The sequence below is a fragment of the Zonotrichia leucophrys genome, chromosome 14, assembly GCF_028769735.1.
Source record: "Zonotrichia leucophrys gambelii isolate GWCS_2022_RI chromosome 14, RI_Zleu_2.0, whole genome shotgun sequence".
Taxonomy (NCBI): Eukaryota; Metazoa; Chordata; class Aves; order Passeriformes; family Passerellidae; genus Zonotrichia; species Zonotrichia leucophrys.
This window is the reverse complement of record NC_088184.1, coordinates 15,494,010-15,515,016: the sequence shown is the minus strand read 5'-3', so window position 1 is coordinate 15,515,016 and position 21,007 is coordinate 15,494,010. Positions and strand designations below refer to the sequence as shown.

The 21,007-nt window shown below is 54.3% G+C and overlaps 2 protein-coding genes across 7 annotated transcripts; one reads left to right on the top strand and one right to left on the bottom strand.

The window, feature by feature from the left end:
• Positions 1 to 1,158: 1,158 nt before the first annotated feature.
• ZDHHC4 (zinc finger DHHC-type palmitoyltransferase 4) lies at positions 1,159 to 11,160 on the top strand. 2 transcript variants are annotated; one of them, XM_064725671.1, is made up of 7 exons: positions 1,159 to 1,229; positions 2,331 to 2,459; positions 5,838 to 5,911; positions 6,980 to 7,158; positions 7,242 to 7,367; positions 8,748 to 8,992; positions 10,410 to 11,160. In XM_064725671.1, the coding sequence occupies exons 2-7, from the start codon at positions 2,337 to 2,339 to the stop codon at positions 10,692 to 10,694; spliced, it is 1,032 nt and encodes a 343-aa protein (XP_064581741.1). In that variant the 5' UTR covers positions 1,159 to 1,229; positions 2,331 to 2,336; the 3' UTR covers positions 10,695 to 11,160. The 2 variants fall into 2 exon arrangements, with proteins under 2 accessions (XP_064581741.1, XP_064581740.1); XM_064725670.1 differs by lacking the exon at positions 1,159 to 1,229 and having other exon boundaries at positions 1,248 to 2,459.
• E4F1 (E4F transcription factor 1) lies at positions 11,048 to 20,924 on the bottom strand. Of its 5 annotated transcripts, XM_064725669.1 has the most exons (15): positions 20,551 to 20,922; positions 20,094 to 20,233; positions 19,869 to 19,965; positions 19,047 to 19,228; positions 18,725 to 18,845; positions 18,304 to 18,456; positions 17,659 to 17,840; positions 17,116 to 17,343; positions 16,699 to 16,807; positions 15,952 to 16,169; positions 14,926 to 15,124; positions 13,265 to 13,425; positions 12,476 to 12,538; positions 12,001 to 12,324; positions 11,048 to 11,163 (listed from the first exon to the last, which is right to left on the bottom strand). In XM_064725669.1, exons 1-15 carry the CDS (start codon positions 20,684 to 20,686, stop codon positions 11,152 to 11,154), a joined length of 2,325 nt encoding a protein of 774 aa, XP_064581739.1. In that variant the 5' UTR covers positions 20,687 to 20,922; the 3' UTR covers positions 11,048 to 11,151. The 5 variants fall into 5 exon arrangements, with proteins under 5 accessions (XP_064581739.1, XP_064581738.1, XP_064581737.1 ...); XM_064725668.1 differs by lacking the exon at positions 11,048 to 11,163 and having other exon boundaries at positions 11,214 to 12,324; positions 16,699 to 16,804; positions 17,116 to 17,340; positions 20,551 to 20,924; XM_064725667.1 differs by lacking the exon at positions 11,048 to 11,163 and having other exon boundaries at positions 11,214 to 12,324; positions 17,116 to 17,340; positions 20,551 to 20,923.
• Positions 20,925 to 21,007: the final 83 nt, after the last annotated feature.

The window sequence follows — 21,007 nt, the reverse complement described above, 5'->3', positions numbered from 1 at the left end:
ACGAGAGTTTCTAAGTGATTTTCACAGTGCTTGCACTGAATGAGCTCCATCCCTCTGAGTCTCAGCCCCTGCCCAGCTGTTGGCTGGCTGGCTGTCCTTGAGCACAGCCTGTCAGGGCACCGAGAGTGGCACAGCTCCCCTGCCAGTCCCAATGTGGTTGCTGTCCCTGCAGCTCCTGGCCTGGCTGTGGCACACCCAGACCCTGCCTGTCCCCCACAAATAAACCCCCTTGTGCCCACCCCAGCCCCTCCTGTGCCACCAGGCTTGCCAGGTGACATCCAGTGACCCAAGCCAAGCTGTTTCTGTACCTGCAGAAATTCTGCTGTCTCTGTAGGATGGGGAAATGGCTTTTTCCCCCCATCCTCCATCAGGACCCAAGTGCCTTGGGCTGCACTCCAGGACAGCTGTGCCCTGGGAGTATTTTGGCTGCATTTCTCCCTCTCATGTCCTGTTCGGTGCACTGGGCTTACCAAGGGAAAAAAGAAAAGAGACTCTTCCTGTAACTCAAGCTCCTCTCCTGCCTCCCACCAAGACGATTCATCTCCTGTTTGGCCGAAGGCCCTGGAGCATCCCTGGAACGCTTACCTGTGCTGTCCGAGCTCCGGCCAGCGGCACAGCGGGACCCGGGGCTGGGCAAACCATCCCAGCAGCTCGGGAGCCGGTGGATCGGCGGCACGGCCGCTCCCGGACGGGTTTCTCTGGCAAGTTCCAGGCAGGCCCCGTAACCCAATCGGCCCCGGCGGTTTCAGTTGTCACACAACAGCTCGGAGGGCCGGGCTGGGCTCAGCATCCCGCGTGTTCCCGGCTCAGCCCGGCTGTGCGGGGACACCTGGGGCACGGTGGGACCGGGGGGACCGGGGAATGTGCGCTCACATCTCTGGGAAACCACGGGAATTTTGCTTTAGAGACTTCACCAAAGGCCACCAGCGTGCCGGAATTTCTGGCGATGGCTAAGGAACGGCACAGGACGGGTGAGAGCAGCGGCAGGACGGAGGCAGCGCATCAGCGCGCACGGTACCGATCCGTACCGGGGTTCGCGGGCTGATTTCAGTGATGGCTTTACCGCTTCACCGCCGTGCCCCGCTCCCCGCCGGGCCGGAGGCGCTGCCGGGGCCGCCGAGGCACCGGAGGGCGCTGGAACCGCCGCGAACCCCGAGCGGCGCCGCTTCCGCCGGGCGCGGCTGCTCCGGGCCGGCCCCGGTGACCTCGGGGCTGCGGCACCGCCAGGGAAGGGAACGGGGCCGGGAGCGGCTGGGGAACCCCTGAGGGAGCTGGGCAGGGGCTCACCTGGAGCAAAGGAGGGATCTTTTCCCTCTCTGGAATTCCCTGCCAGCAGGGCACAGCCGCGGGATGTCGGGCTGTGCTCCAGGGAACAGGGACAGGAGCAGAGGGAACGGCCTCAGGCTGGGCTGGGGAGGCTCACGGTGGATATTTCGGAGAATTTCCCCGTGGAAAGGGGGCTCAGGGATTGGAACTGCCCAGGGAGGTTTGGGGTGCCCATCCCTGGAGGTGCCCAAGGATTTCCTGGAGGTGGCACTCGGGGCTCTGGGCTGGGGACAAGGTGGGCATCGGGCACAGCTGGGACTCCATGGGCTGGGAAGGCTTTTCCAGCCTAAAGGATTTGAGGATTCTGTGTTTCTGCCCTCAGTGCTGGCTGCTGCTGGAGGGGCTGCTCCATCCCTGGGCTCAGGGAATGCCAGACCCTGCTGCAGGATTGGCACCCAGGGGTCCAACAGCTGCTCCTTTCCCTTCCAGGGCTCAGGGAGTGCCAGGCTGTGCTGCAGGACTGGCACCCAGGGGTCCAACAGCCTCTCCTCTCCCTTCCAGGGCTCAGGGAGTGCCAGACCCTGCTGCAGGATGGCACCCAGGGGACCAACAGCTGCTCCTTTCCCTTGCAGGGCTCAGGGAATGCCAGGCTGTGCTGCAGGATGGCACCCAGGGGTCCAACAGCTGCTCCTTTCCCTTCCAGGGCTCAGGGAGTGCCAGGCTGTGCTGCAGGACTGGCACCCAGGGGACCAACAACGGTTCCTCTCCATCCCTGGGCTCAGGGAATGCCAGGCTGTGCTGCAGGATTGGCACCCAGGGGACCAACAGCTGCTCCTTTCCATTCCTGGGCTGAGGGAGTGCCAGACCCTGCTGCAGGATGGCACCCAGGGGACCAACAACGGTTCCTTTCCATTCCTGGGCTCAGGGAATGCCATACCCTGCTGCAGGATTGGCACCCAGGGGACCAACAACGGTTCCTCTCCATCCCTGGGCTCAGGGAATGCCAGGCTGTGCTGCAGGATTGGCACCCAGGGGTCCAACAGCCTCTCCTCTCCCTTGCAGGGCTCGGGATGGATTTCCTGACGCTGTTCCTGCTGTACCTGTGCTCCGTGCTGGCCGTGGCTGCCCTGCTGTGCCTGAGCTCGGGAAGGCAGGAGAGCTTCCTCACCAGGAGTGTCACCAGGGCCAGCCAGGTACAGCCCTGCGCTGCCAGGCAGGGAATGAGCTGCCAGGGGAACCAGCAGCTGCCCTGCTGGCAATCTGCCCTGCTTTGTGTGCTAAAATTAGGGCAACTGCTGTATTTGTTGTCAAAAAAAATCCCAACAAAAGCCAGTGCGTGTGGTCAGAGTGATAATATATTTCATCCTGCTTTAATGCCCGCTCTCAAGGAAGTGAGATAGGAAGTAGAAATACACTTCTCTGAGATGGTTCAATCCTGCCCAAGCAGGTTGTAAAAATCATTTGGGTCTCCCAGCCCTGCCCGTGCCTGTCTGGGGTGAGGTTGAAGTGCCTTCCTCACTAACACCACAACGCATCTCAGAAAAATTAAATAAGAATCGGGCCCCAGGGATTTGCAGTTTTGTGGTGTTGCTGCTGTCATCAAGAGGAGAAAGGTGGGGGAGGTTTGAGGATTAAAATAGGGAGAGAATTATAAGTGGTGGCAGATATTTGAGGGAAAGCTCTTTAATGTGTGTACTAATGCTGCAGGCTCTTGTTCAGTAAGAAAGAAGCAGGAATGAAGAGCTTTAAAAGAGGATTAAGAATTGGCATTTTATTGTAAAAACGAGGAATTGGGAAAGCACCAGTTCATTTTTCTGTTTGTTGGGCTGTGTCTGAATGAAAAGGAAAAAATAATGCTGTAATATTTCTGGAAGGTAAAGGATGAGAAAATTATCACTTAAATTGAAAATTATGTTTAATGCTGTTCACAGGAGTTCAGACAGACTTTTTTTTTATTACTGGCATTATACTTCCTTTTGGTTTATAGACACACTGTGCAGAGAAATTGATTTTTTCCCCCCATATCTTAATAGCTGCTGCTATGAAGTGTTTAAACAGCAGCAATTAAATTACTGCTGTGGTATGAAGGCACTGTCTGGGGGAATCCAATCAATACTTGTGCCTGGGAAATAAATACATATGAATGTAATCAATATTTTACCTGGGATATGAATACAGGCAATGTTAAATGTAAGGTCACAATAGAAGAGAAATGATTTTAAGATAAGGAGCAATGCAAACCCCAGAGTATCAGAAGGGTCTGAAGATCTTAGAGAGCATCCAGAAAATGGACAGGGGGTAGTGAAGGGCCTGGAGGAGCAGCTGAGGGCACTTGGCATTGGGCTGCAGAGTGCTGAGGTTTCCTGCAGGCTCTTTTCTGCTGGATTGTGTTTCCTCTTACAGCACACTTGGAAAAAAAAATCTTCTTTTTGCAAACACTCATCCCTCGAGCCGCCGAGCTGAGACGCACCAGTTCACACCAAAATATTTAGCATCTTCTCAGCTCCACATATGCTTTTTGCCTCCTGGTCTTTCACATCTGAGGCAAGAAGCTCTCACTGCATATTTTCCCTCTGTGTCAGCTCGAAATAGGCGCAGCCTCTCTAATTGCTGTGTTGCTATAGAGATGTGTCAGCTCAGAGCAGGCAGTTCCTGCTACAGAGATCTGTCAGCTCAGAGCAGGCAATTCCTGCTACAGAGATCTGTCAGAGCAGGCAATTCCTGCTGTAGAGATCTCATCTCAGAGCAGGCAATTCCTGCTGTAGGGGTCTGTCAGCTCAGAGCAGGCAATTCCTGCTATAGGGATCTGTCAGCTCAGAGCAGGCAATTCTTGCTATAGACATCTCATCTCAGAGCAGGCAATTCCTGCTATAGAGATCTGTCAGAGCAGGCAATTCCTGCTATAGAGATCTGTCAGCTCAGAGCAGGCAATTCCTGCTACAGAGATCTGTCAGAGCAGGCAATTCCTGCTGTAGGGATCTGTCAGCTCAGAGCAGGCAATTCCTGCTACAGAGATCTGTCAGAGGAGGCAATTCCTGCTGTAGGGATCTGTCAGAGCAGACAATTCCTCATACAGAGATCTGTCAGAGGAGGTAATTCTGCTGTAGGGATCTGTCAGCTCAGAGCAGGCAATTCCTGCTACAGAGATCTGTCAGAGGAGGTAATTCCTGCTGTAGGGATCTGTCAGCTCAGAGCAGGCAATTCCTGCTATAGAGATCTCAGCTCAGAGCAGGCAATTCCTGCTGTAGGGATCTGTCAACTCAGAGCAGGCAATTCCTGCTGTAGAGATCTGTCAGAGCAGACAATTCCTGCTGTAGGGATCTGTCAGAGCAGACAATTCCTCATACAGAGATCTGTCAGCTCAGAGCAGGCAATTCTTGCTATAGAGATCTGTCAGAGCAGGCAATTCCTGCTATAGAGATCTCAGCTCAGAGCAGGCAATTCCTGCTACAGAGATCTGTCAGAGCAGGCAATTCCTGCTATAGAGATCTCAGCTCAGAGCAGGCAGTTCCTGCTACAGAGATCTGTCAGAGGAGGCAATTCCTGATACAGAGATCTGTCAGCTCAGAGCAGGCAATTCTTGCTATAGAGATCTGTCAGAGCAGGCAATTCCTGCTACAGAGATCTGTCAGAGCAGGCAATTCCTGCTGTAGGGATCTGTCAGAGCAGACAATTCCTCATACAGAGATCTGTCAGCTCAGAGCAGGCAATTCTTGCTATAGACATCTCATCTCAGAGCAGGCAATTCCTGCTATAGAGATCTGTCAGAGCAGGCAATTCCTGCTGTAGAGATCTCATCTCAGAGCAGGCAATTCCTCAGGCACAGCCCTGCCTGTGGGACTCACTCCATGAGAAGGAAAGCTCTTCCTTCAGTTGTGCTTGAAAGGACAATTAGACACAGAGCCATGGAGCTGCACAAACTGCATTTTTGGGGATCTGGCTGGCTCTTTTTTTCCCCCTCTCTTTTCTGGAGGCCACAAGCTTTATCCCTTTGCTGATCCCCCCCTGATCAGTCAGATGGGCTGATGGAGCATATTGTAGCTGGGGAATTGCTCAGTTCTATCCCCTGCTTAACCCAGCCCCTCCCCACTCCCAGCCTAAGCTCCTTAGAACTTTCACACATTAACCCAGATATGTTTGTTTGGGCCTGGGGGGAGTGTGGAACCCCTGTGGAAAACCCCAGCAGCATTCCTGCCTCTCTTCCTCCTTCATAGAGAGGGGGCTCAGGCATGGGACGTGCCCAGGGAGGTTTGGGGTCCCCATCCCTGGAGGTGTCCAAGGAACACCTGGGGGTGGCACCCAGAGCTCTGGGCTGGGACAGGGTGGGCATTGGGCACAGGTTGGACTCGAGGAGCTTGAAGGGCTGGTGCAGCCTTCTGTGATTCTGTGTTATGGCTGAGCTTCGTGGTCTTCTCCCACCTTTGATTCTCCTGAAAAGGAGCCTCCTCCCCAGTGCTGGGGCTGTGCAGGTCCTGAGCTGAGGGAGGAGGGACTCGGATTTCAATCTGAGCTCTCCCCAGAGAGCAGGGATGGCCAGGTAACATTCCCTGCCATTTCCTACATTCCCTCAGGTGCTGTCACTGCTGATCCCCAGCCAGCTGCAGAGGGTGGCACAGCGGGCACTGCACAGGCTCTTCCACACAAGGTATTGCACTTTCATGCCTTTGGAATTATTTTCCACTCTTATTTCTGGCTACTGTTGGGATCTCCTGCCACCATCAGAGCTCTAGTATTATCCTTAGGTGTTCTGTCTCCATTTGGGATGCCTGCCAGGACTCCAGGTTCCCTTTGAGGTTTGCCACGCTGCTGGCTCTGCCTTCCTCACTCGTTGTTTGGAGGGTGGAGCCCTGAAATGTTGGAACATACTGACAAACGTTGATAATGTGGCTCAGGAGCAGATGTTGGTCGCACTGGTGGGATCCTGCATCCCACAGGAATCACCACAGCCTCTGTGGCAGCTGCAGATGGAGCCAGACAGACTCATCTCCATCCTCTGCCTCCAATCCCATTAGTGGCAGCCCAGCAGGCTGGCTGGCCAGGTGGCTGGGGGGAAGCTGCAGAGCAGCGTGCTGGACTCAGGTGCATTCTGTGTGTCTGTCAACTCGGGTGCCTCAGGGAGGATTCAAACACCTTTTCTCTGGGGACAGCAGCTCGCAGGGCTGCAGCTGTGCTGGGAGTGCTGCAGGGGCTTGGTGCCTGTTCTGCTGCTGCCCTGCTCTAACACAGCCTGAGACACAGAGGTGGCACTGCCAGGGTGCTGGGGGCACTGGGAATCTCCACATAGCCTGGAACTGGTGCTCACTGCCCACCTCCTGCCACCCTTGCTTCCTACCAGCTATTATGGCAGAGTTTTAAAGATTATTCTCTTTGCTTTCAGAGCAGCAAATGCCTTCTGGCAGAATGTTTTGTGGCCTATTGCTGTGGCATATTTTGTCAGCAGCAAGTGATTATAGGACTTTGTACTGACAGGGGAAAAAATCCAAAGTACATGTGAATAAAGCAGGGAATTGAGCTGACATATTTAAAGGAGCATATGTGGGAAGAAGAGAAGGAGAAGGCAGTGGATGGAGAAAACACTATTAATATGCAATCCAAGCTGGCCTGAAAACCTAAAAGAGGCGTCTCCTTGCATTTGGGAAGTCTTTGATCACCTCTGGGTGTACTTGACCTGTTAATCAGGATGCTGGGTATGAACTGTCCCCTTTGCTGGCAGGAGCTGTTTGTTTGTGGTGCTGCACGTGGCCCTGCAGGCTGCAGTGTTTGGGGAGTACACCTGGGAGGTGTTTGTGTACTGCTGGGAGCTGCAGTTCCACCTGCTGCTGCTGCTGCTGCCCTACCTGCTGCTGGCTGCCAACCTGGGCTGCCTCCTGCTCTGCTCCCGGGCCAACCCTGGTGAGATCACACCCAGCTCCCTGAAAACACAAAAACCTGCTGCAAATCCCATGGTTTAGTTCTTTTCCCTGTCTCTTTGGCAGGTACAGTGACCAAATCCAACGCTGCATCCCTGGCTAAGGTCTATGCCTATGATGGGGTGTTGTTCCAGAGAGGCCTCGTGTGTCCCACGTGCAGCCTGGAGAAACCAGCCAGGTCCAAGCACTGCAGTAAGGATCTGAGACTCCTTGATAACCATGGCAGTAAGGGCTTCCCAAAGGAATTCTGCCCCAGGAGCTGCAGCTCCCACCACAGCTGTTCTGTTACCAGCTCAGGGCTCACAGGGCTGGCTTTGTGTTCCTGGGGTCCCAGGTCACAGCTGCGTTTGCCCATCCCTGGAGCTGGTTGGGTGCTGTTTCTTCTCACAGAAATTACCAATTCTGAGGGATAATTCAGGGCCAGGAACAGCTGATGACAGAAATTGTCACCTGTCAGGACCTCAGATCAGGAATTTCTGTTTCACAGTCACAGAACCCTGTACTGGTTTGGGCTGGAGGGATCTTTAAAGCCCATCTCGTGTCACCCTCCACACCTTCCAATAGCCCAGGGTGCTCCAAGCCCTGCCAGCCTGACTGGAACCCTGCCTGGGATGGGAACTCCACCACCTCTTTTTATCATCTAAAATAAAGGTGGGAGCCCCAATCTCTGCCTTTCAGGTGCTTTGCCAGGCAGTACTGTCAGAAAAACCAAAGCCTTGGAGCTGCAGTCTTGCTGAATAAAAGAGGAAATGGAATATGTTGTTTTGCTTAGGATCCACAATTGAATTTATTTGCTTCAAAAGCTGCCAGCTAAACCCTGACAGCAACTCCCACATATTTCCAGCTTAAAAAACACCTAAAGATCCAACTGCTTACTTAAAAATGAAGAGCCAAGATCTCAGAATCTCTGCTGGTCACAGTGACTCTGAGATATGTACAAGCCTCTTTCTCCAGCCTGGCAGTCGAAGAAGGAGTCAGGATTCCTCTGTTCTCCTTCTCAAGGTGGTTTATTATTTCTTATCTATAACATTCTTTCCCTGGCCTGCTGAGGTCTGTCTGGCAGGTTGGGTTGAGGCACACTGGTGTCAAATTTTATACTAAAAACTATGTGTACATTATTTACCATAACTTCCCAATACCTATCAGCTATGTTAGACAGTGAGCTTTTTCCTCAAACCAATCCAAAAGTGCCAGCACCCCCCAGAATATGGAGGCTAGGAAGGAGAAGGAAAAAGGACAGGGCACGCCCAAATTCCTCCATCTTGGCACCCCTAGCCCCCATTCTAAAAACTCAAAAATCTCTTTTTCACCCTGTGACACACTAACTATTATTTCTACTTAAACTTTCTTGACTTGTAATTCTTCATATAAAGGTGGTAACTTGTAATTTCATATAAAGGTGGTTAAGCAGGGGATAGAACTGAGCAATTCCCCATGGGTCAAAATCAAAGCACAGGGGTCTGGAGGGTGTCTGAGCCCCCCGGGCAGGGGCTGGAGCCCTCCAGGGCACTCAGAGCTCTGAGTTCCTGGGCTCTGACCCCAAGGCTCTCGCTTTGCCCCTGCCTCCTGCAGGCGTGTGCAGGACGTGCGTGCACCGCTTTGACCACCACTGCGTGTGGGTGAACAACTGCATCGGGGCCGCCAACGCGGGGCTCTTCCTGCTCTACCTGCTGTCCCTGACGGCCACCGCGGCCGCCGTGGCCGCTGTCACTGCCGCCCTGCTCGCGCACGTGCTGCTGCTCTCCAACGCCCTGCACGGCACCTACCTGGATGCCCAGGGCCAGGAGCAGCCCGTGGGCATCCCCCTCCTCATCCAGGTCAGTGCTGTGCAACGTTCTGGCTCTCTCTGCTGTCAGGAACCGCGTCCTGTTCCCCCTGGCACGGGGACAGACTGCAGGGTTGGGGGCACGCTGCAGGTTTGGGGACAGGCTGCAGGGTTGGGGACAGGCTGCAGGGTTTTGGGACAGACTGCAGGGTGTTGGGGCAGACTGCAGGGTGTTGGGGCAGACTGCAGGGTGTTGGGACAGACTGCAGGGTGTTGGGGCAGGCTGTAGGGTTTTGGGAAGACTGCAGGGTTTTGGGAAGACTGCAGGGTGTTGGGGCAGGCTGTAGGGTGTTGGGACAGGCTGCAGGGTTTTGGGGCAGACTGCAGGTTTTGGGACAGGCTGCAGGGTTGGGGACAGGCTGCAGGGTTTTGGGACAGACTGCAAGGTGTTGGGACAAACTGCAGGTTTGGGGACAGGCTGTAGGGTTTTGGGGCAGACTGCAAGGTGTTGGGACAGACTGTAGGGTGTTGGGCAGACTGTAGGGTGTTGGGCAGACTGTAGGGTGTTGGGAGAGCTGCAGGGTTTTGGGACAGGCTGTAGGGTGTTGGGGCAGACTGCAGTGTTTGGGGACAGACTGCAGGGTGTTGGGACAGGCTGCAGGGTTTTGGGACAGACTGCAGGGTTTTGGGACAGACTGCAGGGTTTTGGGAAGACTGCAGGGTGTTGGGACAGACTGCAGGGTTTTGGGGCAGACTGCAGGGTGTTGGGGCAGACTGCAGGGTGTTGGGGCAGACTGCAGAGTTTTGGGGCAGACTGCAGGGTTTTGGGGCAGACTGCAGGGTTTTGGGACAGACTGCAGGGTGTTGGGGCAGACTGCAGGGTTTGGGGCAGACTGCAGGGTGTTGGGACAGACTGCAGGGTTTGGGACAGACTGCAGGGTTTTGGGACAGACTGCAAGGTTTTGGGACAGGCTGCAAGGTTTTGGGACAGGCTGCAGGGTTTTGGGACAGGCTGCAGGGTGTTGGGGCAGACTGCAGGGTTGGGGACAGACTGCAGGGTTTTGGGGCAGACTGCAGGGTGTTGGGAAGACTGCAGGGTGTTGGGGCAGACTGCAGGGTTTTGGGCAGGCTGCAGGGTGTTGGGGCAGACTGCAGGGTGTTGGGGCAGACTGCAGCTGTTTTATACATATAACTAGATTTAGAAAGCTGCCACTGCTGAATCCTTTAGAAATGGGGGGTTTTTCTCACAGCACTTCCCATCCCACAGGTTCCTTTCTCTGGGATCTGTCACTCAGTTCATGTCTGGTTCACAGAGAAAGATTTCCCATCCCAGTGACTAGCTGATGTAGTCAGGCTTAGGAAACAGCTGAGAGTCCCTGAGGTACCTGTGTGGAGGTGTTAAAGCAGGACACTCCCCAGAATGCAGATACAGTTCCACCTTTTTAATTTACTTTTCTCTTTCTCTGCAGCACCTTTTCTTGACTTTCCCCAGGATTGTCTTCATGCTGGGCTTTGTCATCCTGCTCACCCTGGTGCTGGGGGGATATTGCTGCTTCAGTCTGTATTTGGCCCTCACCAACCAGACCACCAACGAATGGTGCAAATCCCGAAGATTTGGGGGCTCCCCCCCTGTCCCCTCACAGCCTCATGACAGACCCCTCGTCTACAGAAACATCTATTCCAAAGGGATCTGGAGGAACTTAAAGGAAATCTTTAACCCTCCCACCACGGTGGAAAGGAAGAAGAAAACATGAAGATATCCTTGTTTCTCTGGGCATTTTTAAATGCTTTTTAAGACTTGGCTGCCCCAGGCAGATTGTGGAACAGGATTGTGGAACTGCAGATTTGGAACTGAATTGGAACAAGATTACTGCAGAATTCACATATTGGTGCCTCACTGGAGCTCCCTCCCTCAGTGAGACTCAGGGCCAGCTCAGGCCTGGCCCCTGAATAAGGATTTGGTTCATCTTCCTAATGTGAATTTTTCTCTCTGAGAAGGGCTAACACGGAGCTCCTGTGAATTTTGAGGAAGCAGCATATTTTTGTATCTTTCTTTGGGAAACAATTAAGTCATGACTGTTAACAATGACTACAATAGGTTGTGTGTGTTTAGCTGAAAGAATGATTTCTGGCAGGATCTTACCTGCAGAAACCATGTCCTGCTGCAGCTTTGGAGCATCAGCTTCAGGAAGGAAATTAAAGTGTCCCTGTTCACCCCTCCTTCTAGATAATAGAAGAGAAATTGAAAAAAAATGTAGTAAGAACTTTAAATAACTTTATTTTTAAAAATGTATTTATTTACATGCCAAATATGTACAATATGCAAAAAATCCAAATATGGTTTAAAAAAAACCAAATTCCTATACAATATGGCTTTCCAGCCCCCAGGCTGGCTCTCAGAGCAGCCTGGCTGGCATTGCAGGGTACAATGATGCATTCACAGACCAGTACATAAGGCTACTTGTCCAGGATACCAAAGAAAAGAGAAATACTGCAGTACCGTGCCTTGGGAGGCCTGAAGGAGTGAGGTTAAAGGCATGAGAGTGTTTCAGTGGTGCTCAACACACACCACAACTCCTTAGGTTTGGTTTTCTCAATTTGTTTTAAATGCATATATTGAAATAATCCCTTGTGAGACCCCACATACTTGCTACACTTTCTGAATCCTTTTAAAAGCCAGACCACTGCCGTCCCAATGGTGGGCAGAGTGGGCTGATTCCCAAAGGATCTTCCTTCATTCGAGGCTGCTGTACAGAATACTGAGTGCCACTTGTGACCTGTCAGTCTCCTCAGCGTGACCAGGCCAAGGGTTTAACTCCTGGAATTGGTTTAAGACTGAGAACACCTCGGACCTGCCCTGTCCTATCCCGTTTTAGACCTGCACTATCCCGTTTTAGACCTGGCCTATCCCGTTTCAGGCCTATCCCGTTTCAGACCTGCACTATCCCGTTTCAGACCTGTCTGGGGGCCTGCCCTCTCCCATGAGCGTCCCCCTGGCTCCGTGAGCAGCCCCAGGGCCCAGGCGAGCACTCCCACCCCTCACACGATCACAGTCTGCACCTCCACGTCTCCCTCCTGCGAGGCGATGACGAACTCGCCGGCGTGCTCCATGATCTCGATGTCCTCGGACGCCACCATGGTGACGGTGGCCTCCTGCGCGGCCAGGCCGCCGTCGGTGGCCAGCACGGCGCCGTCGCCGATGGCCGAGGCCAGGGTCATGGCCACCTGCTCCGTGAGGCTCTCGGGGGTGGCGATGGTGATGGTGTCGGCGGCGTCGGCGCCCGCGCCGCCCTCGGCCACCGTCACGTTCTGCACGATGATCTGGTGGCCCGAGTTGGCCTGGTTCACGATCTGCTGCACCACCTTCATGATGTGGCTGTCCACCTGCCAGGGACAGGGGCTGCATTTAGTGACACAGTTAAGGGCAGTTATCACTGCTCGTGTCACCCCTGGGGCAGTGACAGGACAGCTCTGCTCCAGCTGTGCACCCCAGCACAGACTCTGCAATGTGCCACCCAAGGACTGACTGCCTTACCTCATGTCTTGTTCCCTCTATTATTTCAGTAGCTTCACTGGTCTCCATGTCTTCGGTAGAAGTCTGGAAGACAAAATAAGATTATTCTCTTTTTAGGTTCTTATAAAAAGAATTTTATCACCAAGATATAATTCACTAAGATATTTTACACAAGCCTTTGTGTTCCCCTCACATGCAGTAGCTGCTCCAAAGACAACTCCTTGACGTTCCCTCCCAATCCCATTATCAGGAACTACTTAAAATGAATGCACAATGTTCACAAATAACTGAAAGAGAAAGTCCTCCCTCAGCAGGATTTGGCCACACAGCAGATTTTTCTCCTACTGGAGAAGAACTACGGCAGCACTCAATAACTGAGCTGTGTGACCCTGCTGGGATGAGAGCTGGCTCTGTGTGACAGAGGGGAGAACGTGAAATGCAGAATTCATTGCTTTTGGCAGCCTCTGTTAGAAACAACACAGATTATCTGGGACAAAGCAAGGTAGATAGAAATGGGAGAAAACAGGAGGGAAAGCTGAAGCAAGCTTGTGAGGACCTAAAATCTGGCGTGGTCAGAAGTTCTGAGGCTCAGCCTCCCGGCACACACAGCACTTTGGGAGGGTGGGGAAGCTCCAAGTGCTTTCCCTCCTAACAAGGCTGATCGCACTGGTCCTGGGGCTGTGCAGGCAGGGCAGGGCCTGTTTTACCTTCTCCCAAAAGCCTGGAGCAGGAACGTGAACAAGTGCAGGGTTTTCCCTGACCAAAGCCTGTGCTCAGTTCCCAGTGAGCAGGCTGGCTGCCCCTTCTCACCTCGATGATGTACTCCTGGGTGTCTGCCACCACTGAGGAGAACTCCACCAGAACCGTGTGTGGATCCTCCGAAAGGACCGTGGCTGCCAGGTTGTCAGCAGACTGGCTCTCCTCTGACACCATCACTTCTTCCACCTCCTTCATAGCAAGGAGGCAGCCACCTGCAGGGAATTCCAGAAAAACATCATTGTTTGTGTCCATCTCCAGTAGCAGCTGGAAGGTGCTGTGCAGCACCAGCAAGGGGATGTCATGGACGAGTGACCAGTGGCACCTGAGGGGCTCTTGGCCCACCAGGACAGGCCAAGGAACAGCCCAGGAGAGTCCCTGTGACACCAGGAGCAGAGCAGCTCTCCAGTGCAATTCCAAACATGGGTAAATTCAGGTGGTAAAACCACTCAGGGTACCCAAGCCATGTGTGAAGAACATACAGGAAGAATTTGGGTATATTTTAAATCATTGATCTTTTCTGCTGATACATCTCAGTAGCTCCTACAAAAGTCAATTTTTTCCTCCAGTAAACTTGTATTATTCCTTTGGAATAACACCGTCAGCACTACCTGAAGAAGTCTGGAAATCCCTGCTTAGGAGCAGCAAGCCCAGTGCAACTAATCCCACCAAACCAGATTATTGCTGAGAACTTTACCCAGACATTTCCTTCCCAGAACATGCCCACTTCCATGTGAGTCATTAAATCCACAGAATGACCAGGTTGGAAGAAACCTTAAAGATCATAGAGTCCAACCCATGCCCTATACCTCAACTAAACCATGGCACTGCATGCCACATCCAGGCTTGTTTTAAACAGATCCAGGGATGGTAACTCCACCACCTCCCAGGCAGGCCATTCCATTTCTTTCTGTAAAAATAATCTGATATCCAACCTGTATTTCCCTTGGTGCAGCTTAAGGCTGTGTGCTCTGGTTCTGTCAGTGGCTGAGATGCACCCTCAGCACCACTCCCAGCCTGCCCAGCTCAGGCCCAGGGCAGCCCAGCCCTGCTCACCTCTGGTTCTGAGGTGCCTGCTGAGGGTGCCCTGCTCACCTTTGGTTCTGAGGTGCCTGCTGAGGGTGCCCTGCTCACCTTTGGTGGTTCTGAGGTGCCTGTTGAGGGTGCCTGCTCACCTTTGGTTCTGAGGTGCCTGTGAGGGTGCCCTGCTCACCTTTGGTTCTGAGGTGCCTGTTGAAGGGTGCCCTGCTCACCTTTGGTTCTGAGGTGCTGCTGAGGTGCCTGCTACCTTGGTTCTGAGGTGCTGTGAGGTGCCCTGCTCACCTTTGGTTCTGAGGTGCCTGTTGAGGGTGCCCTGCTCACCTTTGGTTCTGAGGTGCCTGTTGAGGGTGCCCTGCTCACCTTTGGTGGTTCTGAGGTGCCTGTTGAGGGTGCCCTGCTCACCTTTGGTTCTGAGGTGCCTGCTGAGGGTGCCCTGCTCACCTTTGGTTCTGAGGTGCCTGTTGAGGGGCCCTGCTCACCTTTGGTTCTGAGGTGCCTGCTGAGGGTGCCCTGCTCACCTTTGGTTCTGAGGTGCCTGCTGAGGGTGCCCTGCTCACCTTTGGTTCTGAGGTGCCTGTTGAGGGTGCCCTGCTCACCTTTGGTTCTGAGGTGCCTGTTGAGGGTGCCCTGCTCACCTTTGGTTCTGAGGTGCCTGTTGAGGGTGCCCTGCTCACCTTTGGTTCTGAGGTGCCTGTTGAGGGTGCCGTGCTCGGCGAAGCCGCGGCCGCACTTGTAGCACTTGAAGGGCTTCTCGCCGGTGTGGTGGCGGATGTGGCGCACCAGGGAGCCCTTCTCCCGGAACCCCCGGCTGCAGAACTGGCACACGTAGGGCTTGTCCTCCAGGTGGGTACGGAAATGCACCTGCTGGGCGTTCTGCACGCACAGGGAGGCAAGGCAAGCGCTCAGAAAGGACACGGCCAACTCACAGATGTGGGGCTTTGCTCCCAGGGTGGAACTCAATGTCTTTTATAGGATGATTTTCTTGGGTGGTGGTTTAGGAATGGAACTTCCCAAGCCAGTGCTCACACCATGACTCTCCAAACCAAGAGGCACTCACTTGTTCCCCTCTCCCTCTCCCCCTCCCCTCACAGTGGGCTGGAGAGAATTGGAGGCACAAAAGGTGAAGATCATGGACTGAGATAAGGACAATTTACAGAAACAGAAATAAGATAAAAGACCACTACTGGTGACAGAGAGTGTGAGAAAGAGGTGAGCAACTCACCTGCCCTGATAACAGAGAGAAGGAACCCCTTACACTCATACCAGGATGTTCTAGACATGCACCCTCCTGGCTACTGCAAAAATTGACCTCATCCTGGCCAGAACTGGGACACTTATTACATATTTGTTCCACACAGAAAGGAACAGTTTCTTCAGAGATGTGATGGTTTTACAAAGACTGTTCTTTTGCCCACTAAACCAAAACGTCTTTCTGGAGTTTCAGCTCACAGAATCACTGAATGGTTTAGGTTAGAAAGAACCTTAAGGAACATCTTGTTCCACCCCCTGCCATAGCAGGGACACCTTCCACTATCCCAGGTTGCTCCAAGCCCTGTCCAACCTGGCCTTGGGACACTTGCAGGGATAGAGCAGCCCCAGCTTCTCTGAGCTATAAGAGACAGATGAGCTCTTTGAGGAGCAAAGCCCTGTGGCACAGCCTGGCTCTGGGAGGCAGTGAGGGGTTGGTGATGGGGCCCCACCTTTGTCTTGTAGCGCTTGCCGCACTTGGGGCAGGCGTAGGGCCGCTCGTCCGAGTGCACGCGCCGGTGCCCCTTGACGTGGGCGATGGTTTTGTAGAGCTTGCCACACTCCCCGCAGCGGAAACGCCGCTCATTCACGTGCACCTCCTGGTGCTTCTTCAGCAGGTAGCCCTTGGTGAACTCCTTGCCACACTCCTCGCACTTGAAAGGTTTGTACTCTAGAGGGACACAGAGAAAAAGGTGTGGTTGATCAGGGTATCCTGCAGCACAAGGATGTGGTACGGGTGTAACTGAATTGTCACAGAAGCGACCTGGAGAAGGGGAGGAATTGTATTGTCACCAAATGTGTGGGCTTTCACAGAACCCCAAAATAGCTGGGGTGGGAAGGGACCTCTGGTGATCATCCAGTGCAGCCCCCTGGCCAGGCAGGGTCACCTGCAGCAGGTGACACAGGAACGTGTCCACAGCTCCGCCACCCTCATTGCAAGGAGGTTCTTCCTCATGTTAACATGGATTTTGTTGTGTTTTAATTTCTGGGCACTGCTCCTTGTGCTGTCCCTGAACAGAGTCTGGCACCATCCTCTGACACCCCTGGGAGGGATTTGGAAGCATTGATGGGATCCCCTCTCAGCCTTCCCTTCTCCAGACTGACCAGGCCCAGCTCCTGCAGTCTCTCCTCATCAGAGGAGCTGTACCCAGCTGAGGTCACTGAGCTTGTGTCACACAGCAGCCTCAGCAGCCCTTTACCTGTGTGACTCTTGCTGTGAGCTTCCAGGGCAGCAACTTCATTGAAGGCTTCATTACAGTGAGAGCAAACGTAACATTTGTACCCGTTGGTTCCTTCTGCAGGTGTCTGCTGGAGAGAAAATGGGAAAACTGCTTTTCTATTTTTGTACTGGTGTGTCCAGTTAGGACTGCTACCCAAATTCCCAATTAAACAGTCCAGCTTGGACAGGAAAGAGATCTCTGTTGTGAAAGAGACAGCACATGTGTGAAGGAACATTTCCCTTAAATCACACCTGCACAATGTAACTCTAAAACCTGACACAAAGCCACAGGCACAGGCAGACACACACGAGGACAACATGAGGACAACAGCTGCCCACAACCAAATACAGACAAGGAAAGTTAAAAAATTAATGTGCTGATGGAATACAAACATACAGACTCTGCTCCTTCCAGTTTAACACACTGCTCCACACACGGCTGCTCTTCTACTTCCATCCCTTTGTTCTCCAGCCCTTCTGGAGCAGCTGCCACAGGTACATCCGGCTTCTGCACCTCCTCCAGAGCCACTCTCTCGATGACAATCCCCGAATTCCTCATGGCCTGCCTCAGCAGGTTCTCACTGTTCACTTCCCCCTCGCAGGGCAGCTCCTTGGGATGCAGCTGCTGCAGGAACAAAGAGAAGTTGGGCACAGCAAACCCACAGTGTCCTACAGCAACACTGCTGCAGTGCCACTCTGCTGAGTGTCCAGAGCTATGGGGCTGAAAGCTCAACCAGGGAATACCTTGGGCTGAGGAGGAGGATGAGGTGGATCTGTACTCTGACAACCCAAAGGATGACAAGCCCAGAAGGACACCAACCAAAGGAAGCCCTTCAATCCACACTCAGATTTACTGCCAGTACCCCAGACACCTCTGCTCTGAGGTGAAACATTCTTTGTGTAAAACACACGGAGGGTGTTTGAATCAAACAACACTCACATCTGCCTCCAGGGGCTTTGCATCCACCACGGGCAGTCCCTGCATCTGCACATGGACCTCATGGAGCACGTTGCCTTTTGCATCTGTCACGAAGTGGATGACAGGGGAGGCCTCGATGGATTCGCTCGCTATGGAGGACACTGTGTCTGTGGTGGAGCTGCAGGGTCCTGCAAGAAATGAACCTGCAAGAAATGAAGGGGTGGGGAAATGCACCCCTCAGCAACTCCCTGTGCCCTAAAAATCTGCCTTAGAGCACAAGGTGCCTGTTAACACCACCTTTGCACCAGATTCTCAAACATTCTTGAGTTCACACCTGGCTTTGAGGTAGTAACTTTGCTCTATAAATTACTTTTTTCTGGTATAAAAAATATAAATTCAAAACCATGGGATTATTTCTTATCATGGAATGGTTTGGGTTGGAAGGGATCTTGCAGGTCATCCAGTTCCACCCCCTGCTATGGGCAGGGACACTTTCCACCATCTCAGGCTGCTCCAAGCCCTGTCCAACCTGGCCTTGGACACTGCCAGGGATCCAGGGGCAGCCACAGCTGCTCTGGGCACCTGTGCCAGAAGGAATTTCTATTCCAAGTGCTGGGAGGGTTTGGCTTTATCAGACAGGAGGCAGGTCCTGGCAGCACCACTGACCTGGTGGCAGATCATCTTTGTTGACAACTATTTCTTTGGTCATGTTGAAGCGGATTTTTTCAGTGCAAGGTGTCAGAGATTTAAGGTGCCGAGTCAAAGCTCCCGATTCCCGGAAGCTTTTCCCACATTTCTTGCATTTGTAAGGTCTTTCATCTGGAAATGACAAGAATCAAAACAACCATGTTAAAGCCAGCATTGTGTGGATCAGCTCTGTGTGACAGGCTGAAGAACATGTTCACCTTTCTACAGCACACAACTGTGCCTACCCCAGAACCTTCCACTGCCTCCCAGCACCCCAAATGCTGGGGAGCTCAATGGTCTCAGCAAAACATGGGAGGCAGCAAGGAATTCCACTGGAAGGCAAAAGGATAGCCACAGACAGCTCCAGTGACAAGGAGCTCTTATTTGGGAGGACCCTTACCCGTGTGCCGCCGATGGTGTCGGATCAGAGACCCCTTTGTCCTAAAGGAAGTCCCACAGAGTTTACACTCATAGTCCTTCTTGCTGCTGTGGGTGATCATGTGAGCTTTGAGGATGCTGGCCTAGGGAAAGAATTTCCAAATCGTTTAAAGACTTTACATTTTAGCTGTAAAGAACAACAAGGCTCCTTGTGAAGGCAGAACTTCCCTCTGGGAAGTGTGGCAGGCAGTAAAGCACGCTGCTACTGAGTCTTGGGAGCTCTTATAAGGTTCACAGCCAGCCTAAAAGGCTCCCTAGCCCACAACAGCAGAGGGGATACTCACAGTTTTAAATGTCTTCTGGCACAGCTCACACACATATCGCCCCTCCTTGTTCACCTGCAGCTTGACCTTGGTCAGCTCGCTGGAAACGTCCTGCTCCTCACTGACCTCCCCATCCACGTGGCCATTCGGGTTCTCAAACACATGGTCTCCTGCTACAATGACCTCTTTGATGTGCCCACTGCCTGGGAAAAGGTGGGGACACAGTTGGCTTCTTTACAGGACAACAAACCATCATCTACTGTCTCAGCATGCCATGCAGGAAGAAGGAGAAAAGATATTTTAAACCTGCCACTTGAGTCTTTGCAACCTTCTCATTATGGCAGCATAAAATGGGCACTTCTAAAACAGAGGTTAACATCTAATTTGTATTAATTAGTTGTATTAATTAGGCTGAAGGAGGGTAGGTTTAGAATAGATATTGGCAAGGAATTGTTCCCTGTGAGGGTGGGCAGCCCTGGCACAGGTGCCCAGAGCAGCTGTGGCTGCCCCTGGATCCCTGGCAATGCCCAAGGCCAGGCTGGACAGGGCTGGGAGCACCCTGGGATGGTAGAAGGTGTCCCTGCCATGGCAGGGGTGGCACTGGGTGGGCTTTAAGGTCCCACCCAACCCAGCCCATCCCATGACTATTCCATGGCCCTGATGGGGGAGGATTGCAGAGCTGGCCCAGGGCTGCCCCCCAGAGCTCTGCAGGAACAGCCCCAAATCCCAGTGCCACAGAGGTGTCGCCCACCCAACCACAACCCAAAGCCATCAGAAGAGGTCACAGATGAGGGAACAGCTACCAGACCCCCCCCGGGCACACCAAGGCACCCCAGAGCTCACCTACGATGGCCGAGGCGTCGCTGATCTCCTCTGCTATGGAAGATGCTTCAACAACAATGTGAGCAACAGTGATGGACTCCTCGACAGCAGGAACCACCTGCTGGCACAGAGCACCTTTCAGCAGGCGGGTCCTGCTTGCCTGAGCACGCTGCTCCCTCCCCTCCAACCCAGCAGACCGTAGCATCCCAATCATTTCCAGCCCCGGCTGGGAGAGGCCGCGGTCACCTTTTGTCCTTCGTGGCCGAGGAGCCCGGCGAGCGGGTCGGGAGGGCGCTGGCAGCCCTTCTGCAGCTTGTGCTGCACGAACTCCTGCAGGGAGCTGAACTCCGACTGGCAGCGCCCGCACTTGTGCACGTCATCCTCGTCTGCGGGGAAAGCGCCGTCAGCGGGGCGGGACACGGGACTCGGGACAGGCCCGAGGCACCGGGCGCTCGGTGCATCCCCGCTCCCTGCCCCGGGATCCCGTCCCAGCAGCTCCCCAGCCCCTCCCGGCACAGGGATACACCCGGCCCCGCCGCTCCGCCCGGGGGATGCGGGAGGGGAGCGGGGCGATCCCGGCCGAGGCACACCGAGACCCATCCGCCTCCCGCCCCGATGGCGGCACCGGGCCGGCCCCCTCACCCAGCGGGCCGCGCCGCCCCCGGGCCTGGCAGCGCCGGCCGGGGCGCCGTGAGGGCGGTACCTTGCTCGCCGAAGGGCGGCTGGAGGCCGATGAGGGCGGCGGGGGGCGCGGGGGGCCCGGAGCCCGCGGCGGCCGCGCCCCGGCCCGGCCCGGCCGCTTCTGCCGTAAGCGCCGCCGGCCCCGCGCCCGTTGCCATCGCGGCCCCCGTGTCGCAACGCGCCGCAAGATGGCGGCTTTACGGCCGTGTCGTCATAACAACGGGACGGGGCTCGGCGGGGAACGCGCCCGCCGCGCGGAGGTTCCGGGTGCCGGCGGGCGGTGTCGGAGCACGGTCCCTCCGCTGCTCCCGGTGACCGCCGGGCCCCGAGCCCCGGCGGAGCGGAGCCCAGGCAGTTCCCGAGGAGTTACCGCGGAGTTGCCTAACGCGTTACCGAACGAGCGCCGGGGCGCCCTGGCCAATAGCAGGGCGCGGGGGGCGGGCCCTCGGGCCGGGCGGCCAATGAGAGCGCGGCGCGCC

Bases quoted from the DNA above. Each gene is read 5' to 3' on its own strand.
- ZDHHC4 (XM_064725670.1), top strand. From the start codon at position 1,929: ATGGCACCCAGGGGTCCAACAGCTGCTCCTTTCCCTTCCAGGGCTCAG. The intron at 2,460-5,837 runs GTACAGCCCTGC...ACATTCCCTCAG, and splicing joins GTGTCACCAGGGCCAGCCAG to GTGCTGTCACTGCTGATCCC. The intron at 7,368-8,747 runs GTAAGGATCTGA...TGCCTCCTGCAG, and splicing joins AGCCAGGTCCAAGCACTGCA to GCGTGTGCAGGACGTGCGTG.
- E4F1 (XM_064725665.1), bottom strand. From the start codon at position 20,686: ATGGCAACGGGCGCGGGGCCGGCGGCGCTTACGGCAGAAGCGGCCGGG. The intron at 18,457-18,724 runs GTAAGGGTCCTC...TGTCATTTCCAG, and splicing joins ACACCATCGGCGGCACACGG to ATGAAAGACCTTACAAATGC. The intron at 17,344-17,658 runs GTGAGTGTTGTT...TTGTTCCTGCAG, and splicing joins CAAAGCCCCTGGAGGCAGAT to CAGCTGCATCCCAAGGAGCT.